At 36.3% G+C, this 19163-nt stretch overlaps 1 protein-coding gene across 3 annotated transcripts in view; it reads left to right on the plus strand.

The window, feature by feature from the left end:
• Positions 1-19163, plus strand: part of TINAG (tubulointerstitial nephritis antigen) — a 93493-nt gene that overhangs the window by 4995 nt on the left and 69335 nt on the right. For all 3 annotated transcript variants that reach the window (XM_017861398.1, XM_017861397.1, XM_017861399.1), the window contains 3 exons: positions 7840-7903; positions 8561-8650; positions 14152-14266. In XM_017861398.1, coding sequence (XP_017716887.1) covers positions 7840-7903; positions 8561-8650; positions 14152-14266 — 269 coding nt within the window. The remainder of the gene's footprint in view (positions 1-7839; positions 7904-8560; positions 8651-14151; positions 14267-19163) is intronic.

Here is a 19163-nt window from a genome sequence, read left to right on the forward strand (position 1 = left end):
CTCTGACCCACTTCTCTCATTTCTGCCAGCGGTGAATATGTCTGTAGTTTCTGTAAGTGAAACTTACCTCAGTTTTGCTCAATATACAACTTACACAACTGTGCATGGACCCTTGGGCCATTACTATTGCCGGTATTTTGGGATTGAAAGAAGGTAATTTATTTGAAAATGGAAGGCATATTTTCATTGAAAAATAGAAAATACATGTTTAAAAATAGGAAATACATGTTTAATAGAAAATACACCTTTAAAATGCTAATTTTAACTTCTCTATTTTGTCGTGTTGGTATGAACCTTAAAATAATAAGTGAAGTTAATATATATTAGTAACATGATGAGAAAACATAAGGCATCATAAGGAGCCCTGTGCCCAGGATTAGTTAGGGATCATATTCCTGTTATTCAATAGTTTCTAATAGTGACAAGATTGGGCAGTCAAGGGAAATTCACCCCTCATAGAACCTGCACACACTACATATTTAATTAACAGACCCTTCTGTAATATACCCTGAGTAGCATGTTTTTTCTTGTCTTACTGAACATACTCTTCCTCCTTACAAACTAAGATTTATTGAATACTTACTGTGGAGCCAACAACTCTTCTAAGCACCTTTCAGGTATTAACTCATTCATCATTTAATTCTACATTGTTTAATAGAACATTACTTTATTTTAATTAAACAGCAACTTCTTGAGAGTAAACATGGTGATTTACTTATCATATACTAATTATGGTGCCATGAAGTGGGAGGCCTAGTAAATATTGGTTGAATTTGGATTAATTGGTATTTAGAGGATTTTAATTTTATTTCAAATTTTGTATTTGTTGAATTAAATAATAATTTCCTCATAGGATTTAAAATAAAATATTTTCATAAGTATACTTTTCATACATAAAGTAGTTTTAAAGATTTAGAAAGTATCAAAGTATTATTATTTATGGTTTAAATGTGCAATTTCTATATTATTTTGGATGTTGGAATATTAACAGGAGTAGTTGATAGTATTTAAAACTTTTTATATATCCAAGATTGTAGTAAGCATTGAGGGTCATAAGAAAAGAGTATTATAAAGTCCCAGGCCTTGAGAAACTTAGGATCTACATGGGTAAGGAGACTTAGGTATATGAAACAATTAGGAAGCATTGTGTGACTTGTATGCCACATGTAGACAAGAATATAACCCAGGAAAGTTGAGTATATTAAAATGGTTAACGTTTATTTGATTAAAACTGTGTACTATATAAGAATATGTCAGATTGGTGGCAACCCTAACTAAAGTAAATATTTTTAACACATAAGATATTTTGCCTGGATTCACTTTGTCATTAGCGACGAGGCTGCATGCAGCCTTCTGCTTCATCATTGCTAGAAAATGGCCCTTGTAGTCATGAGCTAGTTTGGCTCTTCACGCTCCAAAAGTAATATTTGAGTACCAAAAAAAAATTGGAAAATAAAGTTACAGTTTCCACATTTTGAGAAGACATTCTAAAGCATAGACGAGCACCTCTGTTTTATCTCTTTGGCCAGAATATAGTCACATGGCCATGCCAACCATCAAAGAGAGGTTTTGCTTAGCTGTGTAGTAATGTGCAATTTAAATTTTTTCAAGTCTCAGTTTAAAAGTATGAGTTGTAATGTTTTTAATGTGCTGAAATGTACTCGAGCTTTTCTTATTTGAGACATACAGCTCATACAAAAAGTAGTTGCTACTTCTTCAATATCCATTTTGCTTGAGAGGTAGAATTTTGCCAAGACTTTAATTTAGGGTCATAGTTTATGTAGAACTTACGTTCCAGGTATAGTTTTTACTCTATTCACTATGAAAGGAAGTAATTAATCATTTTATTTTGTAGCAAAAAGTTCATATTAGACTGTAAGTGCTCCAATACAGATAACTTTTTTCTTTTATCTTGCTTTTGAAAGTAGCTATTTGAAAAGAAAATAGTACTACACAATATTGAAAAAATGTGCAAAATTAGTTAAGATAAAAATACAATGTATATTATTTATACTGTTGTTTGCACATATAAAGCAACTCTCCTCTGAGATTCTATGATCACTCACTGACCTATTAGATATTATTTTTCAGACATTTAGTTACATGGGTATTGTTCAGTTCTTCTTATTGTGCCTGTTCTAAGAGCTCTTTAAATCAAGGATTTAAAACTGTGTACATTATCTTCAGGGTTAAAAACATAAATATATCCATTTTGTACAAATTGGAAGTAAAACATACCGGTAAATATCTTCTTCCTGTGTTTTCTTTGCCATACCTGATGGTAACTTCCAGTAAATGATTTCAAATGTCAGGCTGGGTGTGGGGGCTCACACCTGTAATCCCAGCACTTTGGACGTCAAGGTGGGAGGGTGTCTTGAGGTCAAGAGTTTAAGACCAGCCTGGCAGTACAATAAGACCTCATCTCTACCAACAAAAGAAAAAAATAAATAAAAATTAGCCAGTCATGGTGGCATGCACTGTAGTCCCAGGTACATGGGAGGCTGAGGTGGGAGGATCCCTTAAGCCCAGGAGTTTGAGGCTGCTGTGAGCTATCATCCCACCAATGCACTCTAGCCTGGATGACAGAGTAAGACCCTGTCAAAGTGAAGTTAGACCCTGTCAAGTAAAAAAAAAAAAAAAAAAAAAAAAGTTAAAAAAAAAGTAAAAAAATTCAAATGTCAGATATGGAGAACCAACGATAGAGTTGAAAACAGAGCTCGAGTGGATTTTTCTAGACATAACCTTTTGGTGTAGTGGATTTTAAGGAGAAAGTCTAGTAGACCATCTGTTGTAAACAGACCTAAGCTAATTTGATTATGCACAATATGTTCACAATGGTAAAAAAATGTGTGTGAGTCACTGACATGTTTGAATTCGGTGAAGTTTATTTACTTCTTCACAACCTCCTTAACTATATTACAATGAAGATAAATCACAGTCCATACTTTGCTACGTATACTGACAGTTACAAAAATATGACACAGACCAATTCATTAAAACTCTATAAGCTTCAGGAAGTCTTCAGTTCTGGTCCTTTTAGGTGTTCCCACATCTACGCTGCATGAAAAATTTATTAGAGGCACATGTGATAACATTACAGAGGTAGGATTCTGTTACCTGTACAGTGGCTATCAGAGAATGACAATTCTTCCTTTCTACTTGGCTGGACACAGTACACAGGACAAATATCAGTCTTAGAGCACCAAGTCTAAGAGTACAGGTGCTTTTGAGTTTAAGAGATACATATAAACTATGGGATACAAGGGTGGGATGTGACTTTGAAATATTTTGGGTTAGCTTCATAGGTAAAAAAAAAAAAAAAAAAAATTAGAATTTAACCAATGGGAATTAATTATTTATCACAATTATGCTGATTAACAAGTCATGAATTTTAACAATAAAACCCATTTCTGACATTTATTTTACTAATACTCCAGGGTTGATCAAAATATGGGTAATGAAAGAACTTGTAGCAGTTGCTTCAAAGTCTGGTCTTTCAGAATGAATGCCACTGAACAACCCTGGGGGGTGGATTCCTGATTAGAGCAAGCAACTGCCTTTCCAACAGTTTAGACCAGCACAGATATTTATAATACACTGTGGTGAACTATTTTAAAATAAATTATAGACAACCTATCATTATCTTTTCACAATTCAAGAAGTGAAGTTCAGACCGGCACAGATACTTATAATACACTATGATGAACTATTTTAAAATAAATTATAGACAACATATCATTATCTTTTTGCACTTCAAGAAGTGAAGTTGGCCAGGTGCGGTGGCTCACGCCTGTAATCCCAGCACTTTGGGAGGCTGAAGCAGGTGGATCACAAGGTCAGGAGATCGAGACCACGGTGAAACCCCATCTCTACTAAAAATACAAAAAATTAGCCGCCACGGTGGTGGGTGCCTGTAGTCCCAGCTACTCAGGAGGCTGAGGCAGAAGAATGGCATGAACCCGGGAGGCGGAGCTTGCAGTGAACAGAGATTGTGCGACTGCACTCCAGCCTGGGCGACAGAGCAAGACTCTGTCTCAAAAGAAAAAAAAAAAAAGAAGTGAAGTTTAGACCAGCACAGATACTTATAATATACTATAATGAATTATTTTAAAATAAATTATAGACAATGCATTATCATCTTTTCTCAATTCAAGAAGATAAACTATTTCATTCTCCAAATATATGATTTGCCTAATATTGCTTTAAATGCTGTTAAAGTTGCAAAAACTGCCTTAATTTCAACAGTCATTAGTTTTGGCTTTGTTTTGTTTTGTTCTGTTGGTCAAGATGCTGTGTGTGTAACCAATTAATTAACTCACTCTTAGGAGCTCTAGACATATTTTACTGAGAAAGTATAGCTACCAGACAGGAATTCTTTCATATCACTACAATCATAGTTTTCAACCTACAGTAATCTGGGTTACTGCTTACCTTGAATTGATTCCCCCTTTTGAGTTCTGAATCCCATCTTTTCTCTTTTCAATACCTCCATATCTACCATTCTCTCTTGTTTTCTTGCTCTCTTTTTCTCCTCAAGCATCATTTTTTTGTTTTCTTTTCTCCTGGTGATATGGTTTGGCTGTGTCACCACCCAAATCTCATCTTGGGTTGTAGCTCCCATAATTCTCACCTGCCTTGGGAGGGACCCGGTGAGAGGTAATTGAATAATGGGGGCAGGTATTTCACATGCTGTTCTCATGGTAGTGAATAAGTTTCATGAGATCTGATGGTTTTATAAATGGGAGTTGCCCTGCACAAGCTTTCTCTTGCCTGCCACTGTACAAAATGTCCCTTTGCTTTTCCTTAGTCTGTGGCAATGATTGTGAGGCCTCCTCAGCTATGTGGAACCATGAGTCCATTAAACCTCTTTCCTTTACAAACTACTCAGTCTCAGGTATGTCTTTATTAGCAGTGTGAGAACAGGCTAATACATGTGGATTAACCATTAATTTCCAAAATGTGTTTTTGCCTTTCCCAACTTTAAAAAAGCTCTCCCTTAACTTGATGTCTTTAAACAGCTACCATTTCATTCCCTTCTTTCCTTTTATGACAAAATATCTGAAAGAAAAATTTACTTTCTTATTCCAAGTCTCTCATCAACCCATTCCTACAGGATGTCAACTCACTGCTACTTCACTGAAATTTCTCTTGGCAGGGTTATTGGCAGTTCCTACATTGCTAAATGCAATATTCAGATGTCTGTTTTCTTGTTCTTGGCCTCTTGACAGTACTGTATGCAGCTGACCACCTAGAGCATATGAAACACTTTCTTAACCCTGTTTTTCATGACACCACCCTCTCCTCAATTCTATTCTCCCTCACAGGTCACTCCTTCCCAGTTTCGTCTTCTGAATGTCTGTCAGACACAGTGTTTTGAGCTCAGTCCTGGACCACTTTCTCTTCCCTACATACACTCTCTCCAAAAGACCCTTATTTAGTCTTGGGTTTTAAAAAGTAGATATGGATGTTTGTGTCTCCCAAAGTCATGCTCCAGCCTTGGTTTAACTCTGGTCTTTTATAAACTGCTGTCTACTTGATATCTCTGTTAGGTTGTCTAGCCTAGGTTTTACCTAAATCTAAAATATACACGGTAGCAGTCTTCATTTCTTGACACAAGCCTGTTTCTTATTTTAGTGGTAGCTGTACCATTTCTTTATTACTCAAGCCAAAGTCCTAATGAGATATCTTTGATTCCTCTTTTCCCTCATTCACCAAACTCAATCCATGAGTGATTCCCTTTGAGTTACCTCCAAATTATATCCACCTACTTCTCTCTATCTTCACTACTATTATGCTAATCCTTCATCCCTCTGGGAACCTCCACCCCAGTCAGCTCAACAGGAGTGATAAGTGCAGAGATTAGGGTGGAGACATTTTGGATAAGGCCTTACAGGTTACAGTAAGAAGTTTGGTCTTATTCTCAATTTGATGGGAAATGACTTGAAGATTTTAAGTAGGAAATGACATGATGTGTATTTTTTGAAGATCTCTGTAAATGCTGTGTGAGAAATGAGGGATCCGTTGGAGTTGGGAAGGATTGTAGAAAAGGAGTGAGTGGACTGCTTCTGGGTATTGTATATAGGCTCATGCTTTACTGTGTCAGCACCTTGACCGGGGTCTGAAGTAACCGATTATGCCTTTTGTTAAAGAGATTAATTCTCATGCAAGATTAAAGTGAATACAGTGTCTCATAGTTATCTCTTACATGACATTAAGGAAAGATGACCAAGAAATGGAGTTTTTGTTAACATTAAATTTAGTGTTGAATTTTGTCAACATTAAATTTAGTGATTTGGGGTGGCTTGGTGACGGCGTTCTCCTGACTTCAAAATTATTAGCTGAGTGCAAGTCAGAGAAGGGACAGTCTTTTTTCCTTAAGGATGCTTGAAACCTCTGTTCCATTTATCCATGGAATCCATATGTTGAACACTCAAGATTCATGAGGTATGATTATAAATAAGCTTTGTTTTTATTCCACACGCTCAGTTTTTAAGAATGGTCAGGGAAGTACTTCTCTTGGCTTTGAATGAAAACTTTGATTGCTGTATGGATTTTCTGTTGTTTCTGGGTGATAAACAATTTTAGGATCTCTTTAAATTAGAAACATACTCTGGATTCAGTTATGAAAGGAGTCTAATCTTATGCAGCAATTAAAACCATGCATTTGATGTAAAGTTCAATCTTCCCACATCTCGGGTTTGCTGTATTAGGAAAACTGTGGTCAGGAGACAGGTGGTTTCCTTTTCTTACCCCCATGATTGTGAAGTATCAAAATTCCATGTGAAAGGGATGCATAGATGCAAATACATAAATAATTAGATTCATTAAGTAGAATATTGGACTGCAAAACATCCAGGGGAGGGGCAGTTGTGAAATATTTTCTATTAAAATATTAGCTTTGTAACATTGTGGCTAGAAGTTAACAAGGTCCCTTGGAAATCTTTCTAAACCTATAGTTTGCCCTATGCTTTTATGAATAAAAGGTTAAAATTCATTTTGTTTAATTAGAGGCCATTGGCATAAAATATCAATTACATGTTTCTATCAAAAACAATTTCACCAGACAATGTTGAGTCCCTTTTGCAAATTTAGTGTTAATTTTGAATTTAAGCAGATTATATTTTCAAAAGGAATTTAAATTTTAAGCAGAGCACTATTTTACAATATGTTACTAATGGCTTTTATATGATAATGATTCACCAGTCATCTCTTTTGAGTAGTTCATATAATCTCATAAAGCAGTTAATAACCAGTTTCAGTTAATAGTTAAAAAACATTTGGATTTGGAAGGCAAATGGCTACAATCTTACTGATTTCATGAATTTTTTCTCTTATTCAGATCCTAAAGAAAAAAAATAGAATTTGTCTTTGTAAGGTAAATTCAATGAAGTGACCCAGTATTTTGAGTCCAAAGCTATGGGCTACTTGCTCCAGTCATATCCAATTAATTATAAGCACTTGTGAGACTTAATTAGTTGTTTTTTTAAATGAGAAATGCCATAAATCAATTCAAATACTATTATATTGCTTACTTACTTAAAAGCATTAATTATTTTTTAAGCATAGTGATTAATTCCTTGGTAATCTTGTTTTCATACTTTGCAAATCCTCCCTGTTGGAACATAATATGCAGTTTAAAGATAAAAGCGTTGAAACAAGCCCAGAAGATTTCGATATACAAACCTTAACACAAACCAGACATGGATTTCTATCAGCTTTTTTGGCACCAAACATGTCTGCATATTTGAAAAGCTAACTATGATTTTTGATTACATTTTATGTTAATGCACTTTATTACTTAGTTTAGGATTTTCATTTCTTTACATGTTACTTTGACAGGTTGCTTCAAAGATGATCAACATTATGAAGAGGGATCAGTAATTAAAGAAAACTGCAACTCCTGGTAATAAATTTAAGTGATGCAGAACTGAGTTCTACTGTGTGTGTATGTTTTCTTCAAATAAAAGAAATATTTGTGTAACAAAGCATGTATTTATGTGTGTATAGACAGAATCATATGTCATAAGACATCATATACCTGTAACTTTGTATAAGTATATTTAATTTTAAGGGATTTTGAAAATTTAATCATTAATATCTTTTAATGTTTGAGGTTGATGTTCTTGACAATAGGTCTTCATCATACAACAGGTCTTCATTAAATGTACCTCTTAATTATAATATTCTGATACCCTACGGACAAATTGTGTTTTTTGAGCACAATAACTATATAAAAACAGGATGCTTTAAAAGGACTAGCCTGCAGAAAGTTTCCAAATACAAGTACATGGAATCTACTGTCCAATTTGGCTTATGTTTTTAAACTTCAATGGATGTGTGATCATATCATTTGTTAATTGCCTGGAGTAGAGGATTACAGCATATTGAATGGTAGCTAACGTATGTTTTACAATTTATTTTTGCCAAGAATCAAATAACCATATGGCTAACATTAATCAAGACATTATGTTTTATGCCTTAACAATGTATAACTCTTTTTACTAATTGAAATATACTTCATAAAGACCAAGCCACTTTTGTAATCATCGTATCTTTACAGCACATGCTCAGGACAGCAATGGAAATGCTCCCAGCATGTATGCCTTGTTCGTCCAGAATTAATTGAAAAGGTCAATAAAGGAGACTATGGGTGAGAGAAATCTTGCTTTATATGCTTCTTGACACTGCCATTTACTATGCAGGTTTCAATGTATTGCTTGGTTTCTATAAATGGTCATTCATTGTTTAAAGAGAAAGAGTGGGAGAGAAATAGAAAGGGAGAGAGAAAGCATGTAAAACTGGAATGCAAAGGTAAACATTAAGTAATTAAAATGATCAAATAAGAAATCTAGAGCATAGTTAGGAAAGAGCAGTGTCATGGTGTAGGTAAGGGAAGTGGAGTAAAGCTACTTTGGATAAGTATTTAGGCAAAATCAGGAAGTCAGCAAAATTCATTTATTCATACTAACCATCTCTTCCTCTGCTGCTGCCCTCACCAAGTCAATCACATGCTTAGCTATCATGGGTAGAATCTGACCTTACAAGGATGATATTCAAATAACAAGCCAATCTAAATAATTTCACTGAAATGATGGGTATCTAGCCAATGTCACTTACAGTTGAATCAAAAGACAGATTGAGCTACTTTACTTTAATAGTACACTAAAGATAGGGATGATTGACACTGAAACATTGGAAATAACTGATGCTCTTGTACAGACTGAAAAATTAGATGGCTTCTCCATTTACACAGAGGAAATTAAGATGTAGGCACTGGCCTGGCAAGGTGGCTTATGCCTGTAATCCCAGCACTTTGGGAGGCCGAAGCGGGTGGGAAGATCACTTGAGGCCAGGAGTTCAAGACCAGCCTGGACAACATAGTGAAACCCCATTTCTACTGAAAACACAGAAAATATTAGCTGGGCATGGTGATGTATGCCAGTAATTCCAGTTACTCAGGAGGCTGAAGCATGAGAATCACTGAAGCCTGGGAGGCGGAGGTTGCAGTGAGCCGAGATTGCGCCACTGCGCTCCAGCATGGGCATCCGGGGTGAAACCCTGTCAAAAAAGAAAAAAAAGAAAAAGAAAAAGAAAACGATACAGGCACCAACACTGACTTTTATTATAGAATTAAAAGGAAGAAGGACAGGCCAGCTGGTATCTGCTTCAGGATTTCTCCACTGCCATTGATCAAATCTCGATATATCCTTGATAACATCTTCCACATTTCTGGAAAAGACTTCACATAAAAAGATCTATTATTGAGCAATTAGAAAAGTGAAATAATCTGGAGATGTATTTTTATAAAATGGAAGTATAATCTCCTTCCACATATAACATGTTGTTTCTCAGCATAATGGGGATACTAAATTTCAACGTATTCAAATTTTTTTCTTGAAAGATACAAAACATATAGAAAGTCACATTTGTTGATATTAATATCCTAAAACCATTCTCAGTTCCTCTGTGTGTGTGTGAGTGTGTGTGTTTGTGTTAAATCAATATTTTAGAAGATAACTTGATGACATTTTAAGTATTTCTAGGGAAAACCAATTATAATTTTTTGTGGCAAATCATATTTAAATTATTCAAAGAACATGAGAGTATGTGCCATCTTGAAAAATTGAATCAGATTCCTAAAAGTGTTCAAATGCTAGACCTAATTAACATACGCTTCCAAGAAACCAAAACAGAGGAGCCTAGTTTTCCACTATTAAAAGTACATGAGAAACCACAGTCTAAATCAATGTGATACACTTAATAAAACACACTTAGGAGTACAGAGGTTGTTGGGAATGCTATCAGGTTGGTGTAAAAGTGTATGGTGGTTTTGGCCAAAACTACCGTTACTTTTGCATCAACCTAATATCTTCCTTGGAAGGAAGAACGTTCTTTCCATGATTTATTTATTTTGAGCATGCCCTAGGGCTACTTAAGAGGCATGGGCTTTGTATTTTAGTAGCAAGTATTAGACATCACATAACTTTCAAAGAGTAGAAAATGAAGTATAATTGGAGCAAAAGGAAACATACAAAAACCAAAGGAAAAAAAGTTAAGTGAAAGGAACAAGCTATAGAGACAAGAAATAAAACTAAAATTAATTTACCAGAGCAAAAAAGGGGGGAAGTCTTTAAATTTAAAAGAAAGTTCTAATTCTCAGCTATTCTCTCTTCATCATGCTCAAATTGTTTTACGTGTAAAATATAATCATATTATATCATTCAGTATTTATTAAGTGCTTTTAAAAATAGCCTACACCAAATATGCAATCTTGGCTTTAAAATATTTCTTTCCAACATCTTGACAGTATTTTAGATCTAAGTCTTTATTTATTCTATGTAATGTACTTCAGTGCTTATTTATTCTCTGTATTATTTTTTAATGTAATCAGTTGATATTAATAAAACATATGTTCTACTGGTGGCATGGCTGAGGATACACATAAATAATTTCGGCCTGGCAAAGTGGCTTATGCCTGTAATCCCAGCACTTTGGGAGGCCGAGGCAAGCAGATCACTTGATATCAGGAGTTTGAGATCAGCCTGGCCAACATGGTGAAACCCCATCTCCACCATAAATGCAAAAATTAGCCGGGTGTGATGGCATGGGCCTGTAGTCCCAGCTACTCATTAGGTGGAGGCACTAGAATTGCTTGAACCCAGGAGGTGAAGGTTGCAGTGAGCTGAGATCATGCCACTGCACTCCAGCCTAGGAAACAGAGTGAGATTCTGTCTCAAACAAAACAAAACAAAAAAAAACAAATAATTTCTATGTTAAGGGAATTTACCATCTAGTTGAGGAGCCAACACTGCCATACCTTTATAAAAGGATTTCTAATAATAGGGGAGAATATAAGTGCTACATTAGTGGCACAAGTAATAATCAGCAGGTTAGTGGAATAAAGGGAGATATATAAGTGTTTCAATTACCTGCTGCTGCGTAACAAATCATTCCAAGATTCAACATTTTAAAACCATAAAATTTTCATCTTTTCACATCAGCAATTTGGAATAGGTTCAACTGAAGCTCTTTTGCTGCTGTATTCTGGAATTACTCCCGTGTCAATAGAGCCTCAACTGAGGTTGAATTGTCTGTGATGACCTTACACTATACCTTGTGGTTGGTGCTGATTGTTGATTGGGCCACGTTTCTCCAGCAGGCTAGCTTTGGCCTCTTCTCATAATTACTATTCTGATGGGGCATATGTGGAAGCTGCCCCAGTCCTCCCTTGAAGCTTATGCTTGAAAGTTTCAAGATCACAATTCTACTGCTTTCTATTGGGTAAAGCAAGTTACTAGGCCAGCCTACGTTCAAAGGCTAGAGAAACAGATTCTTTCTTATGAACTCAAAATTTGGTTTACTGGATAAGTTGGCTTTCATTTTTCACTGTTTTCTCAAAACCCGCTCACCCCAAACTGCAGTGATCAACTTCTACCTATTCTTAGTTACTGGCATCTTGCTATATCTGGTCAACTTGAAAATTTGAAGTTAGTTTAATTCTTCCTTCCTTTTATTCTCAGTCAGTAGGTATTGCTAACTCCCGCACTAAAAGTTTCTCTTAGATATTTACTTCTTCCATTCTAGACTATATTCTAATGCATTTCTTTATCAAGCCTAGTTTGAATTATCTAACTTGTCTCTGTTTCCAGAAATTCTCAATGGAACCCTGTTGCTTGTGAAACATGTATTGCCCTTAGCATAAATAATATGTTGGCCCAAAAACTTTTTTACTACCTTATCTTTTATACCGTTTTCAGCCCCTGTGTCCCTATCCTCTCTCCTAGTTTAAGCATTTAACTTATCTGTCATTCCCTACACATGCCACCCAACTTCAAACCTGTATGCTTTGCTCAAGAGTTACCTTTACTTTAAACAAACGCTCTCTTCTTTCATATGTGGTCACCAAACTCATTCTCATCCTTCCAGATAGAGAACTAAATTTGCTTTATGTAAAAAATTTGCCAACTCCTTCAGTTATGTTTGAATCTTTTGATCATCTTTTGATCTACTGCTGATAGATGGCACACGCCGAAATCATTTCTATCTTTGTATTTTTACTTAAGGTATGAGCTTCTTAAATGTAGAAAACTTTATTCATATCTATGTTCTCAGTGTTTATTAGAGAATATGACAGATCAATTAAGAAAGTTCAATAAATGCTAAATTGGATTAAAGTGAAAATTATGAGTCTAAGTCAAGAAGGATGTTATAGATTAGTCATACCTTTCACACTTTTGAGCATATCTCACAGTAGAACATACATCTTACTTTGTGATCTAGTACACACACTCATGCACAAGCATCAACACACACACACACAGACACACGCACAGAGTTTATTACCCTTAGTATTTGTAATAAACTCTATTTCCTATTATTTCTCCTATCTTCTATTTTATTTTCTTAAACTATCACCCTACTAACCAAATTGAGTGCTCAATTAAATAACCTATGAACATCTCTGACCTGATGTTTGAAAACTACTAACATACGGCAACAAAACAGTTTTGTCCAATTTTGGACAGTTTTGTCACAGTTTTGCCCAATTTTGCCCTGTTAGCCTTTTGAATTATACTACAATATCTCTTATATTCAGAGGTTCTCTTATTGAGATTCCTTGGGTAATGAAGATTGCACTTTAAATTGTAGCTAAGTTTCTAAGGATTTTATGAACTAACACAACTTATACGAAAGAAAAGCATTAACTTGTGAGGTATATTATTAAAAATTAAGTTGTGTTTTCAATGATTCATAGGAGCCTATCACATTATAAACGATTTTGGTGATAAACATAGTAGGACAGGGTTTAAATTTGACATAAGTACAGAAAATATATTGACCTCAAGTGGTAGATAATTCAGAATAGGTAATGATTAAATTACTTGCATCTTTCTAATTTTTTATCTACTATCATCTAGTAAAAAAATTTTGTTTGTCTTCAAATTTCAATATTAAATTTTGAAGAGAATTTTTTTTTTCTAATTAAGAGCACAAAATACGTCTCTACGAAAATATGCACTTTTGTTACCTAATTTCACATCAACTGATTTTCTATTATTATTAATAACTAAGATGATGGAGCACTTAACACAAATGAACTCATTTAATACATAATAGAATATTTCAATATCTAAAAATTAGCACTGATGTCATTTTTAAAAATTATAATTATTTTGTCCTTCATTATTCATGCATACTTTTTTACTTTGTCAATTTCTTTTCAAATATAAATTTTAAAGAAAATGTATTAACCTATTTAATGTATCAGTACATTTCTGTATATTTAAGCTTCTTTCTAAGATGCATTTAATGGCATTTAAAGCAAACTACATATATTGGCCTTATTAACACTTAATCCCTTTGTAGTATGTAAACATTTCATATTCTTAGCATTAACTTACATTAATATGGTCTTATGTTCCTCATATGAATCATTAAAATACTTGAAATGTACCTTATTTAGGAAGAGTATCTCATACCCTTGATTATTAAAATAATCACTAATGCATCATTTATATAAACAATAGCCTGCGATAATTCTCATATTGTGAGATTTGCTGCTGTTGAATTTCGGAAATATAAAGGAACATGTATTTGTAAAAATGATGTCACATAACCTGTATATATTTTTCTTCTTCATTTGTAAGGCAGATGGACAGCACAGAACTACAGCCAATTTTGGGGAATGACTTTAGAAGATGGTTTCAAATTTCGCCTTGGCACTTTGCCACCTAGTCCCATGCTCCTGAGCATGAATGAAATGACAGTAAGTATTCCTTCTGATTCATGTATGTGCACGTATTTGTATAAGTGTGTTCATGTGTGCATTAAAAGCAATTATAAATCACTAAAATAATGAGTTTTGAGCTTTCAGAGTCATAATTTTGTCACAAAATTAAAAAATCCTTTCCCCAAATGGTTGTTAAACCCCTCAAAAGTTTCGTGTGGGCTTTGCAAGTTTACTGTTACCAATTAGACATAGTCTCCTTTAGGAATGATTGAATGGCCTGGCAAGATGGTGGAATAAGAACAGCTGGTTGGCAGCTCCCAGCGAGACCAACGCAAAAGGTGGGTGATTTCTGCATTACCAACTGAGGTACCTGGTTCATCTCATTGGGACTGGTTAGACAGTGGGTGCAACCCACGGTGGGTGAGCAGAAGCAGGATAGGGTGTCATCTCACCCAGGAAAAGCAAGGAGTCTGGGAACTCCCTCCCCCAGTCAAGGGAAGCCATGAAGGACTGTGCTGTGAGGGATGGTGCATTCTGGCCCAGATACTATGCTTTTCCCATAGTCTTCACAGTCCACAGACCAGGAGATTCCCTCAGGTGCCTACACTACCAGGACCCTGGGTTTCAAGCACCAAACTGGGTGGCCATTTGGGCAGACACTAAGCTAGATGCAGGAGTTTTTTGTTGTTGTTGTTGTTGTTGTTTTTTTTTTTTTTTAACCCCAGTAGAGCCTGGAATGCCAGTGAGACAGAACTATTCACTGTCCTGGAAAGGGGGCTGATGCCAGGGAACTGAGTGGTCTTGCTCAGCATATCCCTCCCCTACAGAGCCCAGCAAGCTAACATTCACCAGCTTGAAATTCTCACTGCCAGCACAGCAGTCTGAAGTTGACCTGGGACACTGGAGCTTGGTGGGTTAAGGGGTGTCGGCCATTACTGAGGCTTGAGTAGGCAGTTTTCCCCTTACAGTGTAAACAAAGCCACTTGGAAGTTCAGACAGGGTGGAGCTCACCACAGCACAACAAAACCACTGTAGTCAGACTGCCTCTCTACATTCCTCCTCTCTGAGCAGGGCATCTTTGAAAGAAAGGCAGCAGCTCCAGGCAGTGGCTTATAGACAAAACTCCCATCTCCCTGAGACAGGTGCACCTAGGGGAAGGGGCAGCTGTGGGAACAGCTTCAGCAGACTTAAATGTTCCTGCCTGCCAGATCTGAAGAGAGCAGTGGATATTCCAGCATGGTGCTCTAGCTCTGTTAAGGGACAGACTGCCTCCTCAAGTGGGTTCCTGACTGGGAGACACCTCCCAGTGGGGGTCAACAGACACCTCATACAGGAGAGCTCTGACTGTCATCTGGTGGGTGCTGCTCTGGGATGAAGCTTCCAGAGGGACTCTGTTAAGGGACAGACTTTCTCCCAGTGCCTCTTGACTGGCAGACACCTCCCAGCAGGGGTCAACAGACACCTCATACAGGAGAGCTCTGACTGGCATCTGGTGGATGCTGCTCTGGGATGAAGTTTCCAGAGGAAGGAACAGGCAGCAATCTTTGCTGTTCTGAAGTCCCTGCTGGTGATACCCAGGCAAACAGGGTCTGGAGTAGACCTCCAGCAAACTCCAGCAGACCTGCAGAAAAGTAGCCTGACTGGTAGAAAAAAAAAAAACTAACAAACAAAAAGCAATAGCATCAACATCAAAAAAAGGATGCCCACGCAAAAACCCCATCCAAAGGTCACCAACATCAAAGGCCAAAAGTAGATAAATCCACAAAGGTGAGGAAAAACCAGCACAAAAAAGCTGAAAATTCCAAAAACCAGTATGCCTCTTCTCCTCCAAAGGATCACAACTCCTTGCAAGCAAGGGAACAAAATTGGACGGAGAATGAATTTGACTAATTGCTAGAAGTAGGCTTCAGAAAGTGGATAATAACAAACTCCTCCAAGCTAAGGGAGCATGTTCTAACCGAATGTAAGGAAGCTAAGAACCTTGATAAAAGGTTACGGGAACTACTAACCAGAATAACCAGTTGAGAGAAGAACATAAATGACCTGATGGAGCTGAAAAATACAACATGTGAGCTTCATGAAGCGTACACAAGTATCAATAGCTGATTCAATCAAGCAGAAGAAAGGATATCAGAGATTGAAGATCAACTTAATGAAATAAAGCATGAAGACAAGATTAGAGAAAAGCAAATGGAAAGGAATAAACAAAGCCTCTAAGAAATATGCGACTATGTGAAAAGACCAAACCTACATTTGATTGGTGTACCTAAAAATGATGGGGCAAATAGAACCAAGTTGGAAAAAACACTTCAGGATATTATCCAGGAAAACTTCCCCAATCTACCAAGACAGGCCAACATTCAAATTCAGGAAATACAGAGAATACCACAAAGATACTCCTCGAGAAGAGCAACCCCAAGGCACATAATTGTTAGATTCACCAAGGTTAAAATGAAGGAAAAAGTGTTAAGGACAGACAGAGAGAAAGATCAAGTTACCCACAAAGGGAAGCCCATCAGACTAACAGCAGATCTCTCTGCAGAAACCCTAAAAGCCAGAAGAGAGTGGGGGCCAATATTCAACATTCTTAAAGAAAAGAATTTTCAGCTCAGAACTTCATATCCAGCCAAACTAACCTTCATAAGTGAAAAAGAAATAAAATCCTTTATAGACAAGCAAATGCTCAGGGATTTAGTCACCACCAGGCTTGCCTTATAAGAGCTCCTGAAGAAAGCACTAAATATAGAAAGGAAAAATTGATACCAGCCACTGCAAAAACATACCAAAATTTAAAGACCATTGACACTATGAAGAAACTGCATCAACTAATGGGCAAAATAACCAACTAGTATCATAATGTCAGGATCAAATTCACACATAGCACTACTAACTTTAAATGTTAATGGGCTAAATGCCCCAATTAAAAGACACAGACTGGCAGATTGAATAAAGAGTCAAGACCCATTGGTGTGCTGTATTCAGGAGACCCATCTCACATGCAAAGACACACATAGGCTCAAAATAAAGGGATGGAGGAATATTTACCAAGTAAATGGAAAGATAAAAAAAGCAGAGGTTGCAATCCCGATCTCTGATAAAGCCGAGTTTAAACAAAGAAAGATCAAAAAGACCGAGAAGGGCATTACATAATGATAAGGAGATCAAGGCAACAAGAAGAACTAACTAACATGAATATATATGCACCCAATACAGGAGCACCCAGATTCATAAAGCAAGTTCTTAAAGACCTACAAAGAGACTTAGACTGTCACATAATAATAGTTGAAGATTTCAACACCTCACGGCCAGTATTAGACAAACCAATGAGACAGAAAATTAACGAGGAGATTCAGGACTTGAACTCAGTTCTGGACGAGGCGGACTTAATAGACATCTACAGAATTCTCCACCCAAAATCAACAGAATATACATTCTTCTCAGCACCACATAGCATTTATTCTAAAATTGAACATGTAATTGGAAGTAAAACACTCCTCGGCATATGCAAAAGAACGGAAATCATAACAAACTGTCTATCAGATTAGAATTCTGGAATAAGAAACTCACTCAAAACTGCACAACTACATGTAAACTGAACAACCGATTCCTGAATGACTACTGGGTAAATAACAAAATTAAGGCAGAAATAAGTTCTTTGAAATGAATGAGAACAAAGACACAATGTACCAGAATCTCTGGGACACAGCTAAAGCTGTGTCTAGAGGGAAATTTATAGCATTTAATGCCCACTGGAGAAAATGAGAAAGATCTAAAACTGACACCCTAATCTCACAATTAGAATTAGAGAAGCAAGAGCAAACAAATTCAAAAACTAGCAGAAACAAGAAATAACTAAGATCAGAGCAGAATTGAAGGAGATAGAGACATGATAAACCCTTCAAAACATCAGTGAATCCAGGAGCTGGTTTTTTGAAAAGATTAACAAAATAGATAGACCACTAGCCAGGCTAATATAGAAGAAAAGAGAGAAGAACCAAATAGACACAATAAAAAATGGTAAAGGGATAACATCAATGATACCACAGAAATACAAACTACCATCAGAGAATACTATAAATACCTCTATGCAAATAAACTAGAAAATCTAGAAGAAATGATGAATTCCTGGACACATGCACCCTCCCAAGACTAAACCAGGAAGAAGTTGAATCCCTGACAAGACCAATAACCAGTTCTGAAATTGAGGCAGTAATTAATGGCTTACCAACCAAAAAAAGTCTAGGACCAGACAAATTCACAGCCAAATTCTTCCAGAGGTACAAAGAGGAGCTGGTACCATTTCTTCTGAAACTATTCCAAACAATAGAAAAAGAGTGACTCCTCCCTAACTCATTTTGTGAGGCCAGCATCATCCTGATACCAAAACCTGGCAGAGACACAACAAAAAAACAAAATTTCAGGCCAATATCCCTGATGAACATCGATGTGAAAATCCTCAATAAAATACTGGCAAACCGAATCCAGCAGCACATTAAAAAGCGTATCCACCATGATGAAGTTGGCTTCATCCCTGAGATGCAAGTCTGCTTCAACATATCCAAACATCACATAAACAGAACCAATGACAAAAATCACATGATTATCTCAATAGACGCAGAAAAGGCCGTTGACAAAATTCAACAGCCCTTCATGCTAAAAACACTCAATAAACTAGGTATTGATGAAACATATCTCAAAATAATAAGAACTATTTATGATAAACCCACAGCCAATATCATACTGAATGGGCAAAAGCTGGAAGCATTCCCTTTGAAAACCGGCCCAAGACAAGGATGCCCTCTCTCACCACTATTATTCAACATAGTATTGGAAGTTCTGGCCAGGACAATCAGGAAAGAGAACAAAATAAAGTGTATTCATACAGGAAGAGAGGAAGTCAAATTGTCTCTGTTTGCAGATGACATGATTGTAT

This window comes from Rhinopithecus bieti, unplaced genomic scaffold (assembly GCF_001698545.2).
Source record: "Rhinopithecus bieti isolate Rb0 unplaced genomic scaffold, ASM169854v2 scaffold_61570, whole genome shotgun sequence".
In the NCBI taxonomy this organism is placed as follows: Eukaryota; Metazoa; Chordata; class Mammalia; order Primates; family Cercopithecidae; genus Rhinopithecus; species Rhinopithecus bieti.